At 40.2% G+C, this 16,369-nt stretch overlaps 1 protein-coding gene across 7 annotated transcripts in view; it reads left to right on the top strand.

The window, feature by feature from the left end:
- Nucleotides 1-808: 808 nt before the first annotated feature.
- Nucleotides 809-16,369, top strand: part of ADAMTSL3 (ADAMTS like 3) — a 188,830-nt gene continuing 173,269 nt past the window's right edge. Inside the window, exons 1-2 of one of the 7 annotated variants that reach the window (XM_068695210.1) lie at nucleotides 809-1,028; nucleotides 3,079-3,170. In XM_068695210.1, the coding sequence (XP_068551311.1) occupies nucleotides 3,096-3,170 (75 nt within the window). In that variant the 5' untranslated portion in view covers nucleotides 809-1,028; nucleotides 3,079-3,095. Of the gene's footprint in view, nucleotides 1,029-1,179; nucleotides 1,278-1,310; nucleotides 1,787-1,810; nucleotides 2,106-3,075; nucleotides 3,171-16,369 lie in introns of those variants that run through there. The other 6 variants (XM_068695209.1, XM_068695211.1, XR_011100541.1 and 3 more) reach the window with 6 other exon arrangements.

The raw sequence follows: 16,369 nt of genomic DNA, 5'->3' as shown, positions 1-16,369 counted from the left end.
CACAGAACTGATGTGAAGGATGAGCAGGAGCAACCTTCTGAGAAGGTCTCGGAGTAAGCTCTTGGTTTGTGTTTCTTTGTTGTTGTTTTTTCCTAGTAGGCTTGAGAAAGTAAAGAACACAAAGATGAATGGCACTGAAAGAAAAACAAAGAAATGCCATTCAGCCTTCAAATCTGGAAAATGCTATTAAAATCTTGGGACTGAACTTTTCAATGTAATCTGTGGCTAACACAAGTGCTAGAAATACAGTGGTTTGTTTGTTTGTTTGTGTAAATACCCACCTGGTCAGCAAATTAATGGCCCATTCTGTAGCTTTTGTATCAGGGATCCAAGGGACTCCCTCAATTGTTGAGGGCTAAGTAATCCTAAATGCAGTGCGATTCTGAATAAGGCTTGTGCAAACTGTGCCTGCCTAACTAGATGGCAGGTCTCATTCTGTAGCAGTTTCATTCTGTAGTTGTGAACAAGTTTCTTTCTATCTTTGTTCTTGCAGTACTACTGGCCGTAGTTTTGAGATGAGAAACTTGGCTTTCTGCATCAGGAGATCTAATGGCTAAATTCTGCCTAAATCGTTTGTGATCAGGTCGGATACATGTGCTGTCTGCACCAGGATATCTTTCTCTCTCACTTTTTTTTTTTTTTTTTTTTTTTTAAGATAACAAATGGCATGGGTATAATTGAAGTCATAATTCAAGGACCGTGCGGTTGATTAAGTAACTAACAGCTGAAATGGATCCCTCTGGTTGCTTTTGGCATCTCCCCTTTGGCTGCTTTCCTCCCAGCCTAGTTTCAGCAGAGGGCACTCTGTTCCTAACGATGGAGGAGGCGCCTTCCCTCGCTAGTGAGAAACCTAAACACATTGGAAAAGTTTCCAGTGCAACATATTTGAACAAACTCTTCATCGGTTATGTTTAGTTCACTGGAGCGTATTTTTAACTTCGGTGGCAGGGATAATAGCCCTTTTTCTGTGCGTTGCTCTTAGCAGGCTCGACGGAAGCTTGGGACATCAGTGGGAGCCGTAGCGAAAGGTAGAGGATTTTACGGAGGTACTGCCCAGCAGCTGAGAGGGAGACCGCGAGCAGAGCTGTCGGACGAGGCGTGCTTGTCAGATTTACAGTAGGAAACCTAAAAATATCGCAGAGGGCAGCGTGATTAAAGACCTCCTCGGTGTGCGAGCAGATTTGCAGCTGGACTGCGAGAGCAGCTTGGAGATGAGACACGGGATGCTTGCGGTTTTGGAAGCCGCTCCGCGGCAGGCTTGGGGGGCTGCCTTCACGGTAGCTTTCGCCCCTCGGGGGGAAGACGAACGGCTCGGCCCCGGGCTCTCGGCTGCCGGCTCCGGAGCCCCGCCAGCCCTCGGCAGCCGGCGGGGAGCCGGGCCCCTCTGGCCGGGCGCCCGCTCGCTCTGCCCGGGGGCAGCGGGGGGGAGCGGAGCCGCGGCGGCGCTGGGGGCGCCGGGCAGGGCCATGGCCCCGCACCGCAGGTGGAGGCGCCCGGGAGCCTCCGACCGGGGCCGGGCTGGGAAGGGGGGGACCGGGGAGAGGGAAAGGGAGGGAGGGGGGTCCAGGCCGGCTGCCAGCAGCCTGTAGGACCTTGGCTAACGGGCGGCGGTGGGCTGGAGCCTGCCGCGAGGGAGGGGCTCTCCGTGATGCAGGATGCTGGATCGCCGGTGCCGTGACGGGCCAGGCTCTCCGTGCCCTGCGGGAGGGAAGGAGGCGCCGGCGGAGCCCGAGCTGCTCCCTGCCTCCCCTCCGGCCCCGCTGAGCCGAGCCGGGCTCCGCACCAGGTGGGTGAGAGCCGCGGGGGTGCCGGGCTGGGCCATGGCAGCAGCCGCAGCCTCCCGGGGCTCTCCGGGCAGCTGCCCCCAGCCCGGGCGGGCAGCAGCGCCCTGCAGGGCGCAGACCTGCCTGGAGGGGCTCCGTGCCGAGCCCCGGGGAAAGCGGAACCGCTCGCCCGCTGGGTGAGCCCAGGCACGGCACCTGCCGATAGCAGAAGCTGCTGGATCCCGGCAGCGCCTGGCGAGGGGATCAGCCTTCCTTCTTAGCTGGCACAGCAGCCTGGGACTTGTGAATGACCGGAGCATCCAGGAGCGCTAAGGGCTGAGGGTGGGTGGGGAGAGGGTGTGTTCCTTTCCTCTTTTTTTTTTTTTTTTAATTTTTATTTATTTTATTTATTTATTTATTTATTTTTTAAGAAGGAAGTGATTAAACACTCCTGTAAGGAGACTTAATTACGTTTAGTTGACAGGTGCGAGAGCTGGTTTTCATTTGGGACACTTGATCTTTTAGAAGTGAGGTTTTCTTTTTGGTTTTGAAGGCAAGATTTCCCCACGCTGTGCGTCCTCCCAAAATATTGGGGTGGAGGGTAGGAGGAGGGGAGGGCGGGCAGGCTGCTGGTGTGTGCGTGTGCATGTGTGTGTTAGGGGTGTGCGGAACTTGTACTACTTTATAAGATCACTATGGTAACGAATAGCTGAGGCAACAAGATGTATTGATACCAGGAGTTAACAGAATTAGCAGTGTTATTAAACGGTTTATCCTGCTGGCAGTTTTAAACTGTTTTTTTTTTTAGTAAAAGTGACCGGCCATTTAGTGTTGGCCCTGTAACTGATGAGGATCACTAAACTGAAGGACTTTTTCCCTCTGCCCTGATCATTTAATCTCTGTGCTGCTATGATCAGAACTTCCAAAGGCAGTGTGAATGGTTGATGGGGTCCCAGGGCTGGGCTCTCCCTTTTGGATGGGTGAAAGTGAGAGATCGTGGTGGAAGGGGCTGCTGATTTGATAAACTGACCTATGTGCAGGAGACGATCAAACTCGCCCCCTATTGCTTGCTTTCCCAAACCTTCCTTCATTCTCCCCCAGCGTCTGTTGCCTAATTGGAACTGCATCACCCTGCAGGCTGTGCTCATGGCATGCTTTCCTAGTCGGCTCCGCTGGCCCGCACAGAGCTCCAGTGTTTGCACTGAGCTTCTTCCAAAAGCTGGTTCCATCCCTTTGCCCAGTTTGCTTTAGTCATTGAAATTCTGGCAGAGCCCACTTGATTTTATTTGTAACCTGAAACAATCTCTCTCAGCAGAGTCCCAAGGCACGAGGATGGCCAGCCCTAAAGCCACAGGGCTCTTCTGGGAGGTCATTTGGCTTGCCATTGCTATCTACGCTCATCTACAGGTAGGCAATGAACTTGTTGCTACTGCTGTGCTTGGTGTTTCCGATGATCTTGCCACAAACTTTCAGTTGCTGTCTTTTAAGCAAAACTGCTGAGGTACCTGCATTGTGAATGAAAGGTTTCCAATGCGAGTGGGATTTAGGTTTATCACTGAATTTAATTTCAAAGGCATCCAGATGGGAAATGGATATTTTCTCTCTCGGTAATATTGTACCTGACTCAACTGTACAGGGACCAAAGGGAGATCTTGCCAGATGTGTAATGCCTGGGGTCTTTCAAGGCAATACAGCTGCCCTTTGCCCACAGGAGATTTAGCACCTGATAAATGTTAAGATACTGTAAGTGACAAGGGTTATATAAATACCTGTGTAGAAACATGTAAAGCGCTTGGATGTCGGTGAGTATCTTGGGAAGAGGGAGGTCCAAAAAGGTCTTTCCTTCAAGCGTTCAATGAATACAGAACCATGGAGGAAAGCCATAGCTGCCAACTGATCTATTGCCTGACACATGAGCCTAGTCGGTTCCAAGAAGTGAGTATTTCAAGAAATATGGTGTGCTGGCATGCAGCAGAGATGTTGTTATAGTCTGTCATCCTCTATAGTGGTATTTCCCACAGTACAGAATGTATCAAGGATTCTTCAGTCCTCTATAGGCCCAAATCAAAAAAAATACTTAGAAAAGGACAAATAAACGGGAGAACATTTTTGAAATAAATGGCATCAGCTTTTGAAACAGTGTAGTAATTTTTACAAAATAAAGTATTGGTTTTGCAAAAAAGTCAGTGACAGTATTGTAACTGTGTACTGTTTGCACTACTGTGATGTTGAGAAATGGTGGTTTCAAACTGGAGCCTGTTGGGCTGGGCATTATTTAAACATACATCCTGAAGAATTTTGAATCAAATGGCAATACAGCAGGCAAAAGAGAATTCAAAAGGAGTATGAAGAAATTAGGAGACAGTACTGGACAGCTCAGTAAGCTATAATTCATTTATGGTGGACTTTGGGGCTTACAGTAGTGGGAATAAGCAGTGCTACTTGCTAATAGCACTAGTGCAGTGTGTGCTGTGAAATGTTTGGCAGTTGCTTATCAATGAACACCTCTTACATCTGTATTATGGTTGCTACTAATCTTGAAAGTACAGCAGTTACCTGAGTAAAGGATTCACCATAAAAGAAGCATTAGATTTTTTATTAAGTGTGCGGAAAAGCAGCATACATACAGTGCATGTTCAAGCAGACAGTACAGCAGTGAAATCTTCAGCTTTTTGCTTGCTTCTCATGTAGGAATCAAGATGTTACTGATTTTCTGTGCCTGATCTGTTTGTATCTTTGTGTGCAAGCAGTTGAGTGATGTTGCAATAACAGGCCCTATAAAGCACTCAAAGTAGTATGTGAAATTCACTTAATAGTTCTGTGAAAGATGAGAATAGAAGTACAGGAAAGGGAAAGGTCAGCTTTGTGTTTGGGCCTTTTGGTTATGAAGAGACCACTTTTTTTTTTTTTTCTTTTATAATGTTTTTCTTTTCTGTTTTTTTCCATAGTTTTCTTATTGCAGAACAGGAATCAGTGGTGGCATAGTTTCCTCTTCTCCACAAATGGTTTGGCATAGCTTCACTTGTCTCTTCATAATAAAAAGTATCCAAACACATTGTAGTAATCAATAGGCTATTGTGAATAGCTTTATGAACGTTTCAATCCAGGTCAAATTCTTTCGGTCTTGATTGTCCTGTTAAATATTCCAATCTATTTGGCATATTTGAGCCATTAGCACTTAACCCCAATCTTGCAGGAGGCCCTTCTGCTCCTAAATTTTAGGTGTTCTATCACAATTTTAGTCACATTAAAGATATCTTATATTATTTAACATAACATTTTTGGTATCCAATAACCATTAATTCTTTAATTGGTTGCTTGGGGCCATACTATATGGACCACACACAGTTATTCTACCCTAATATTGTACCATAGCTTCCACTTGTGTTGTTTTTGGCTATTGAAGTGCTTATGTCTGGAGCTAATCAATTAGAAACAATTGGATGCTGGGCAAGGTCACAAGTCTATGTCATGTCACTTATGTGCAATTGATTAATTTCATCCTGCTTGAGGCAGGTACAGAATAAAATAATAACCGTTTAAAAAGAATGTGGTGGAAATGTGGTATGAATGTAACGCAAAGAAAACTTTAACATGAGAAGTTGTGAAAAAGAGGTAGCTGTTACTGAGAAGAAATGGAAGTTAACTGGTTATAGGATCCTACACCAGTAACGAGCACGGCACGGTGTTTAGCTAGGTTCCAAACTTAACTCTGAACTTACAGATATGTGGTGTCTCAAGTTCATGACAATTTTTTAAGGGAGGTTTAATTGCCATACTAGTAGATTAATAAGATATGATAGGATAACCCAGTGAATTGTTTACTGTGTGGCATTGCCTAGCTGCTTTTTAAAACCGTTCTGTGAGCAAGAGCAAGGGCATAAAGTTGATTCAGGAGATCACTTATGGGCTAGCCTTGCTTGTGCTCTTTTGCAGACATAGGGCCTCCTTTTCCTGACTCGTGCCAGTATAACTGAAATGAGTGGAACTGCATTTGTCTAAAGCCAATAGTGACCCAAGCAAATGGTGTCTCTATGTCTGTCTTAAAATAAGATAAAATAAAATAGCAGCAATACCATGATGGAATAATTCAGTATTTCTAAAGATTTAAATGATGAATCCATCCAAGGAGGCTATCGTATTCTACTGATTTTTGTGAACATCAAGTCTCAGTCAAGGATATAGTTAACTACTGATGTGTGTTTATTTCTCAGTATGGTGTAAGAGGCTTCTTATCTTTCTCCCATGATAGCAACTTAGTAATCAATAATAGAGACTTTAGGCAATGGTTAAGCTAATAAAATAAAAGTATTTAAGTCCAACTTTGCTATTTAAATCTCTTGAGAAGATATGGCTATGTACTGGTAATTGAAAAGGCAGGATGTTCAGCCTGGTACCTATGCTTTCTCAATCTTGTGGTAACATTTTATTACACCATTAAGTTAATGCTGTTATATGTTATGAAATATGTGCAAGAATGTATATCTGATATTCTTACTAATGAATTAATGTCAGCAAGAAATGATTGCTAGCAGAATCATATGGACAAAATTTGGAGTTTACACATGGGTTCATTTTAGATTTATTCTCTGGTATGTTGTTTTCAAATCAGGAATACACTGATATTTTCTTAGGTTCCTAGAGTCCTAGTTAAATCTTCTACAAGTCAGCCCATTTTATCTCCAAAGACTGTGGGGTGGCTAATGTCTGAGGAGGGAATAATAGCAAACACACTATGTCTGGATATTTAAGAAGCATTAGCTTTGGATTTCTATGGAAGGGAAAGCTTTGTAGGTCACATATTCATTGAATAAACTGTTACTTGCTCCCATGATTTATATTTCTGTGATCCCCGCATGCATTATGATATATATTTTTTTTTTTCTATCTATCTGTGATATTTTGGATGTAAAAGATATACATGCTGAAAACATTATCTTATTCCAAATGATTCTGCCATAGCCAATCTGCTGAAAACTACCAACACGGAAAATGTCATTAAGGTTGATCTGTGCAAGGCCAAAAGTCTGATGTCCATTACATGACATAGTGGACTTGGAGACCATCTTTGTGGAAAACCTTTGGAATATTTTTTACAGTCACCGAATGTATTGCACACCAATGTCAGAAAATGCTGATCTACATGCCATATAAGAGTAAGGATTTTTAAATCTTCAGTAACTTTAATCAAAAAGATCAGGTTGCGATTTGCAAACCCAGAGTTAAATCTAAAGCAGTTTCACTTTTGCAGGCAGGTTGCAATTCTGCACCCATCTGGAGTTTTGCCATCAGCCTCAACAGGCTTGTGGTTTTATACTTTTGTTTGAACATTGGAATACATCTACTGTAGACAAATAACACTTCAGAGACTCAGTAGAAGTATTCTGACTTAAAATATTGTTATTGACAAGCTTGTAACGCAATGACAGCATTACCAGAATACTTACGTAAGTTCCTGAATTCATTTTGAATTTATGACTAATAATGATTGCTCAACCAGTGCTCATAGGATCTGAACTGCTCTTACCCCCTATTTACAATCCAGAAGAATGGAATTGGCAGAAGGTTTGTGATGAATCTGTCTTGTGACTTGAGTCACAAAACATGTATGAATACTTATTTTTAAAAATGTAATCTCATCAAAAGTTTAAGTCAACTGTGGGAGATGACCAAAAGTCCATATGATATCAGTGAGGGGGCCATTTTACTATTATTTCTTTGTTTCAATTTTTAGTAAATATTATATATAATAATGATTATGAATGATGCTTGCAGTGATACAAGTCAGGAAAATCAGCCTTTGGTTATTCAGCTAAAGCATAGTCCAAAATCATTCATGCCAATGAGGTGAAGGTGTTTTAATCTCTGTGTCCTGTTAGATTTATAATGCCTTATCTACATCTTCAGACATGAGTATCATTCCTCATTAAAATGATAAATTTGGATGAGAGTATTAAATCAGTTGTGTGTAGAGCTCCAGTTCACTTGTTCTAAAACTAGCTATTCAAACATGGAATGTTTTTAGAATAGCTTAGATGTAAGAATAATCTTTCACAACAGCCAGTGGCTTCTAATTTTTCTTGAAAAAGTAGTTAAGAAGCGAAGGAGTAGCTTTAAGATTCTCTCTGGTTTTAGCAACCACTTGAAAGATTAGTCATTGATAATTACTCATTCAGGTCTGCTTGGTGCAGCTGGCTCCTTCATATTCCTTGCCAAATTGAGGCATAAACTGCACTGAGGGGGCAGTTTTTCAGCACACCAAATTGTTCCTGCTTTTGCATCACAGAAAACGCACATGATTGGTTGTACTTATGTTAAAGTCCTTTTACCAGTTGTTTAAAAATCATGGTTTGGCCATCCCAAATAATGAGTTTGGCTTCATAAGAATGTATTTTAAAATCTGAGACCTTTTTATTTGTTTTTACTTCTAGAAGCTGTGAGGTCCACATGTTTGTCTTTATCTGCAGTCATTAGGCTTGAAGCTTTTCTTAAAATATAGAATTCTGTATGCTCACCTGAATCCAGGAACTGGTATTTAAGAAAACACCAAATATAATGTGGCTTGCAACTAAGTGGCAAAATATTAATTTCAGTGCTAGTGAAAGCAAGTTTATAACTGTGCCTCTGTACGTGTTTGTGTTGTAAGCTTATGCGAGAAATCCTTGGCAACGTCAGTGTGTTACACCATACTGACTGCAAATGTACTTGACTGTTAAGTCCGTGTTGGTAAGATTCTGTATAGTTTATAGCACTAATGATAATCTTGTGACCATGTACAGTCCAGCACAGCCTGCCTTGAACAATCCCAGTGTAATTCTTGTTATGCAAAATCTCTGTAAAACAGTTTGTGCGTGGTAATAGAGTGAGTTTAGTTTTGAAATGCAGTTTGCTAGTGAGCACAATGTTCCAGAAAGGACACTGGATATAGCTGTGACAATTCTGGAGAGACAGCTAAGTGAGTTTCTTATTCTGGTTGTGCAGATAGAAGTTGGAGAAGATAAGCAAACAGCTGATGGAAGGAAAGTCAGGCTTTAATCAGTGTGTCTGGATTTGGCCCTAGCTTCATTTCTGCATTCAGCTCAACATTAGATAAATTTCCTTTTGAAGGTTCAATAAACTTAAAGCCCAGTATTTATTTGTCTACGTGGCTTTTCTTTCTGAAAGGGGTTTTCAACTTTCCTGTGAGTTTTGGAATAAGAATTTTGTTTCTCTTATTTTGGAATGGAACAAAATGTTTATAGACTTGAACCTTTTGTAGTTATCTCAATTACTGATGTACTTTCCCAACTTCTGGTATAGTGCATCTGGAATGCTATTTTTCTCTCATTCCTGGTTCTCTAGAAGAAATTGTCAAATTTGTACAAGTATCTTAGAAAAGGAAAGCTTGCTATCATGAGCAAGACCCACATGGGAATTGCATGGCACTGCAGTTCTGTTATGCCCTCTTCACTCACTCTGTCACTGACTTGTTTAGGTTTTGAAAACAAGTACATAAAGAACTTTTCTCCCTTTAAGAGGAGAACTTTTGATATTATCTGAACACTGTAGACTGTCAAGCACTCTTGGAGTTAAGGGTCGTATTTTCCAAATGGCTTCACTCTGTCTTCTAGGAGCAAGTACAGGTCTGCAAGCTCATTTTTGACTGTCAGCTATGCAAGGGTGCTAAATCTGATGCAGAGAGAGAAGTGTTTTCAGAAGGGTCTGTGATATGGAGCCTTTACTTCAGTAAGCCCTGAGCTTTTGTAAGTTAAACACATACTGTTAAGTACTTAACTGTATTGGTAGGTGCTTAGCTGGATTTTCAAAACAAGTTATAGGTTAAATTTCCATTAGTCCAATGGGAACCAGGCATTTTAGTGCCTTAGGCACTTCCAAAAGTCTGGCTAACCATCTATCTTCATATTTTGATGATTAAACCAAAACTTTGACTCTTAAAGCTCTTTTGAGAGAATAGGTTTCTGGTGTGTAAATTCTAGTACCTGGGTGTGTAGATATTTGATAATACTTGAGAAGTGCAAGTACAAACATCAAGTATTTATAAATGGAGTGCACTTTCTGAAAACTTGGCCTAATACACCCCTTCCAGACAGCATATTACATAAATTGTTTAGGAACAATGTTATTTCTGTTTCTAATTTTATATTTATTAGATTTAACATCATTATGGAGAGAGAATGAAAACAGTATTCTCAGTCTGTTTTGAGAAATGTGGTTTCCAAGAATTGTCAGTTTGTCATGCTTCTGGATCCACTAGAAACACAGCAAATGCAGTCAGCTCGAATAAATTGTGAAGCAATATTAAAAATGCATTTACGATTGCAATTACTAGATTGTTGTTGTATGCTAACTGTTGTCATTTGTGGCACGGTGGGAGGTCCCAACTGGTTAATGATGCTGTTTTGTAGCGCTAAGTAAGTGGAGCTTTTGTTTATATGTGGAAACATGTATTTCTGCATTTATGTAATGTTTTTTCTGTCATCAGGTGCTTTGCCAAAAATCTAAGCTGCTTAAAATTTATAGGATACAGTCTCTTGTCAGTGCATGCAAACAGAACAGGGTATCATTTATAACATGTATATATGAAAGGATTTGTGAAGGTTCTCCATAGCAAATGCAAACGCAAAGAAGAGCACTTCAGTTCTCTGATCTATTGCCTCTTAGTTCCAGAGAATTAAGAAGGTATGGGCACACCTGCCACACCACAGAATGCCAGAAGGTGATTGCTTTCTCTCAGGCTCTGTTTGATGATGTTTCCTGGCCTGCACCTTTCAGAAGCTCTGAGGTTGCAGAAAGCATCTCTATTCTGAGCTCGCTGATTCAACAAAAGATTAGCTAGCTTAAAAAAATTCTTCCCCATATTTTTTTTTTTTTTTTTTTTTTTTTTTTTCAGTTGTTGCCATATCTCTGTTGTGTATGTGGCTTCTCCAGACCATCTACTGGCATGGAGAAATACATGTAAGCAAGAGTGATGCAAGTAGTGGTTCTGGTGCATTCAGATATCTCTTCCAACAGTTGTTGTCCTTGCTTCCCAGCTACTGCAGCCTCTTGCTGGTGTAGCAGTGGTGTGGAAGCAGAAGGCTGAACAAGCTCACTGCTCTCTGTGGATGCATAACAAATAAAATATGCTAAGATATTATTGGGCTTCCTCTCTTGAGAGTCTCCTTTTATTAGATGTTTTCAAGGTCTCATTACTCATTTGGTGTTTTGTTTTCTTGAGTCTCCAAATAGTTTTAAACTGCTCCCTGGTTGACTAACATGGATGTTGGCTGAAAAAACAATAGCATTGCAGTGTCTTGAGTATTGCCTGCTTGGTAGATGATGTTCTAGTTGGAAACTGCCAGGAACTTCCAATGTATTACTGATTTTTTCAGCTGATCTCATCAACACTTGTTAGAAAGCTGAAAAGGGTGTACATTCATCACTGGAGAGGTGTGTAGATTGTGCTGTATGCTATGCAGGGATTTGACTAACACCAATAACTGATAAGACTGCTTGAATGAGCTCCGTTTTCGTGTGGCCTGATTATGTAGTTTTATTTGTATGAATGTAAGATGCTTTCTGTGACTAACAGTTACACTTTTCCTCTAGAAAAGTGATTCCTAGGTGTGTCTCTTCATGGAACTGCCAGCTCAGAGCCTGGCAATAGTGAATAATGGAAATTAAATGTTAGGAAACACCATGAAGGGAAGATGCGAAGTGAAGAGCATCATCCTCTCACTGCATTAACTCCTTAAGTGTGTGATCCTACTCTAAGTACTGTGTACAGTTCTGATCCTTTATGAATGAAAGAGGTGGAAAGACAACAAAAAGAGCTTGTAATGATCTTGGGATTTGCATGCCAAAGGTTTTCTCGAGTGGAAGGATACATGGATTCAGGGGTAGACAAGACAAGCACTTGGAAAATCCACTCAGTATTACTGAACAGACAAACCATGGCAGGCTAAAAAAAAAAAAAAAAAAGTACGTGAGTCCAGGGAAGTATGGTATGTACTCTGTACGTGCTCTTCTCTGGGTATCCACTTAAGACTCCTGTTGGAAGCTGATGGACTAGATAGGTACTTGGTCAGAACCAATTCAGATGTTTTTCTACCATCTTGATATTCTTTGGGGTTACACTTGATAGTCATTGAAAGGGAAGTTAGAATCTATGCTACTGTCATTTGTGACTCACTATTTAAAAGCTGAAACTAAAGAAATATATCCTCTAAACTCCAGGTGTATTTGAAGGTATATTCTAGATGCCAAGGACTTGCTCAAAAACTGCATAGGTACATTCATTCTGAGCTTCTTTGGGTCTGCCTGGAATACTTTCTTATTTTTACAGCTTTTTTTTTTTTTTTAAACAAAATTTTGTTTCTGACACTCTAAAAAATACCAAAACCTTAGAATTTGAAGGAGTGCAAGGAAACTTAGGTCATTTTGATTTCTTGAGTAGTTTCTTGTTTTTAAACAAACACTAGCATTTCCTTTAGAAAGATAAATAGAGCAATGGCTTCTGATATTTTACTAAATAAGGCTTGGCTCAAATTCTACTTTCATTATGTGATAAGTCCTTCCATAAGACACAAATATTCCAGACATTTTCCCTGTATGAGTGAACACTTGCCTTCACCCCAGTGTGAAACTGTGAGCCCAAATGTATTTCCCATTTCCCCTTCCTACCTCTTTCAGTTAAATTTAGAACACAATAGGTTGGTTAAAACCATACAGAACCCTCCTGAATGCCATCTTAATGTATGGTTTTTTACCATGCAGCTGTTTATCTTCTGCTAAAAGGAAACTATAAATGTATTTTTAATGCCAGGTTCTGGACTTAAAATGCCATTACTTATCCAGTGGGAATAGATTTGAAAATTAGTAAGCAATTAGATCAGTAGGCAAATACATTTTACTTAATGTTGCAAGTCTCATGGGCCTTTCAAATATCCTGTTAGCATCACCTGTTCTTAACTTGCAACCTTTTAAATCTTTGCATAGTCTTAGATAGCAGTGTTACTTAGGGAAAAAAATCTTTTTTTTTTTTTTTTTCATTTTTATATGAGCTGATTTTATTTTATTTTATTTTTTTTATTTGTATGGTTTCTGTGAGGGCAACAAAGATGTACTGCAAATGTTAAGCTTTTCTTGGAGAAAATTTCTTCCTGTAGATAACCATCTTGAGAAGTGCCTTAGCTGGGATAACAGAACATGTGGGTCTTGTTCTGATCTTTTGAACTTCCTTGAATTATGTCCTTAGCAAACAGCAATGATGTATTTGTTTATAATTGCTTATTTTTCTTGCTGAATTTAGGCCTCTGTGAGCCATCTGTCACATGTCACAAAGAACCCACAATTCAGAAATGGGGAAAATATAGGAATTGTAGACTTCTTTTTATTATTTCAAACATTAAGGCCAGCCTCCCATGAGACACTGAAGAAAGGACCTTGTCTTCTTCAACTGTGTTATAGGAGTGTCCCATCATTCCTTGTCTGCCAAAAATTCACATTGATTTATTCAGTGGTGTAGTATGAGGACTTGCACTAAAACCTCAGTCCTGGAATGAGATCCAGCCTGGGGAACCCTGTGGACTTCATTAGGTTACTGTGCCACAACTGAGACCTTATTTTGTAAAATTTATAAAAGGCTTTCTAGCTGAACAGTATGACATTTTGCATTTGAGTAACAGTGCCAGTGAAGTCTGTAGGCACTTTGCCTGAGACATCAGTGGGAGTTTTTCCTGAGTAAGACCTGCCCATAGGAAGCAAACTGAGGCTGAATTTCATTAGTGTTAATGAGTTGGTTATCATACTTCCTGTTGTGTGGTGTGAATCATTTTGTCTCTTCATGTAACTACTAAGGACAGATGGCATTTAAATCTGTCTGCAGCTGTTAGTTTTCTTGAAAATTGGCTGTATTTTTCCTTTTTGGGGAAAAAGTAGAGATAATCAAAAAGATAATTTGCCTGTTGCTTATAAACCTTGCAAAATCAAGTGATTTCCATTTTTTTACATGTCACTTTTTTATTGTGTGTTATTGAAGAGCATTTTATCAGGTGTTCCAGACCATCCCTGTTGGCAGGAATTTCTCTGAACTACTGCAGAGGGAAACATCAAAACTATTCCTTAGAGCATGTACACTGTTTTTTCAGAAGAACCGAAGCAGAACATGGAAATTCACTTTTTAAAAACCAGTGTGGCTTTTTGCCAGATTTACCATATTCATCAGATTCCTTTGAAACTTTTTAGGGGTTGCTCTCTCCACTGCATGGTGCAGTTCTGCTAATGAAAGCAGGGGAACACAAGCACATCATAAATAAGGAAGATACGATAGAGTTGATTTCTGCATGTAGCATTTTGTCCATGCATATAAAAATTGACATCATGGTGTTGGAATGTTGACCGTGTTTTGCATTTTGCTAGCTGCTTTTACTGGAAAGCATGTGTTTCAAAGGGAGTTTTCAATTTTTATAAGTCTTTACCTCCATAATAGCCCAGTCTTATTTTGAATGTGGACTTCAGATATGAATAAAATTTAACTTGTGAAGAGAGTCCTCTGGCATAACATATGAATAACTTACGCAAATATTAACTAGTAAGGTGTGCGTCTGGGTTGGAATAGTCAAAGCTAACCTTTAGGATCTGCTGTTACCACTCAGCATCGTCTTACTTTGTTGAAGAGCATCATACTCTGATAGTAAAGGTATTCTGAGGAACTCCTCTTAAAGTTAGTTGTGTAATGTGGGGAAAGCATAGCCGGCTGCACAAAACTAATCCTTCATGGGGAATTTTTACCAATGTGCCTTCTTAGCTCCACCTGGGTCTTTGAAAGATGAGAGCTGAGAAGTAAAGAAAGGCTAGCAGCAGTGAGAAAAGTGGCACTAGCCCTTCATTTTGAGAGTAATCATCCACATAAAACTGGCAAAATTCACTTAGAATTCTCTTTCAGTAATGGGCTGGCCTCTCTTCCACCTTCATAATCCAAGTCGTTTTCCCAGAGTTTCAGGGTTATTTACTCTGTAGAAAGTTGGCAACCCAAGTTTCCCATGTCATCATGTCTATGCTGTCTCCTGAGAGAAGAATTTCCTGGTACAACATCCTTGCACCTGCTAATTCTTCCCCAGCTCTTCTCATAATCAGGCCACTTCAGACCCCTTGGTGGAGTTATTCTGTACTACTTAAGTATTTTACTAATTTTTATAATCAGGTGATTCCTCAAGTGATATCAGGCAGGCCCTCTTCCATTGATCTGTCACTGTGTGAAGATACAGAACTCTAGGTGATATTTTCAGTGTCCAAGATTGAAGGGTTTGATAGACATCTGTTATTCTGAGGAATTACATCTGCACCTTTATAGTAAATCAAAAGTTAACTATACCTAGTACCTGTCAAAGAGTATATGCCTTTGTCTGCGGAGGAAAAAATTGAATGGTGTTTTAAAAGGGGCACTTAAAACATCTTAAAATGTAATTCTCTTTCTGGCATACAATGTTGTAAGCTTCAATTCACTGCTAAAATTTTAGTTTGGTGGACTTTATTACTGTAACTATACTACATAGAAATATATGCATGTACAGTGTATTTAAAAACGCTAATGAAGTCTTTAAAATATTCTCTAGCAAACTGTGATTGTCTTTGGTTAATTTTTTTCTGAATCATATCTGCAGCTCCTTGATGGGCTCTTCTCTGCACGTAAGTTACAGGGTGGCTGTATAAAACATTGCACTCTGAATCACCCTGGTGGTATTTTTAGTTGACACAATCAGATGTTTTTGCATGGCTAAAGAAAATGATAAATGATGCTTCATGATGAAGGATGATGCAGATTTCTAGGTTAAATGCTTGCTCTGAACTGGGGCTTGCAGGGGCACGACTGGACTTGTAAAATGGGGGCCTGCTTGCTTGATCTGTCTGGTGTATTGGAATTGGCTGTTTTAATAAAATAGCTTAGAAAATCCTGTTCAGAGTTGTATAACTAAGATTGGACAGGTCAGACACAATGTAGGGAATGCTTGAATTGAAATTAAATTTGGATTGGTGTGGACATGCTTGGTTTTAATGGGTCTTGCATTCAGAAACTTGTAATACTATTTGTCAATGCAGTTGTCTCCACATTTAAGATCTGTTCAGCTTTTAAAATGCTGGTGTAGCTCATCTATCTCCATTTCTCCACTCAGAGGGCTGTCTAGCAGGCTGTGCTGTTTGTGTGCTGTTACTACTAGAGTATCTTGGTTGTAGTAGATGTTTGCTCTGATTCGCTCAGGGTTGCTGCTGTATTCGTCTCTTCTGCAAGGTGCTGGCACTGCAAAAACCTCTAAGTGGGATCAGTCCTTTCATGACCTATCTACAGAGGGCATGTACAAGCTCAGAATTTTCGGAGATGTGTGATGTGGCATGTGGCTCATAGGAGTCCTGTCCGTCTTTTATTTTCCTATGTTTTGTAAGTTAAAAATTCCAAACCTTGGATAACTGGGAATAGCTTTTTTGCTTTTTTTTTTTTTTTTTCCAAACCCTTAATATTTCATCAGAACGTTTAGATCTAAACAGCTAACTTTATATTTCAAGTGTTCAATTATTGTCGTCACTTGAGCTATCTACAACTCCTACTGTTTATTTCTAGAATCCTATTT

The sequence above is a fragment of the Anas acuta genome, chromosome 12 (genome assembly GCF_963932015.1).
Source record: "Anas acuta chromosome 12, bAnaAcu1.1, whole genome shotgun sequence".
Taxonomy (NCBI): domain Eukaryota; kingdom Metazoa; phylum Chordata; class Aves; order Anseriformes; family Anatidae; genus Anas; species Anas acuta.
The sequence above is the reverse complement of the archived record's forward strand: the minus strand, read 5'-3'. Positions and strand labels throughout refer to the sequence as shown.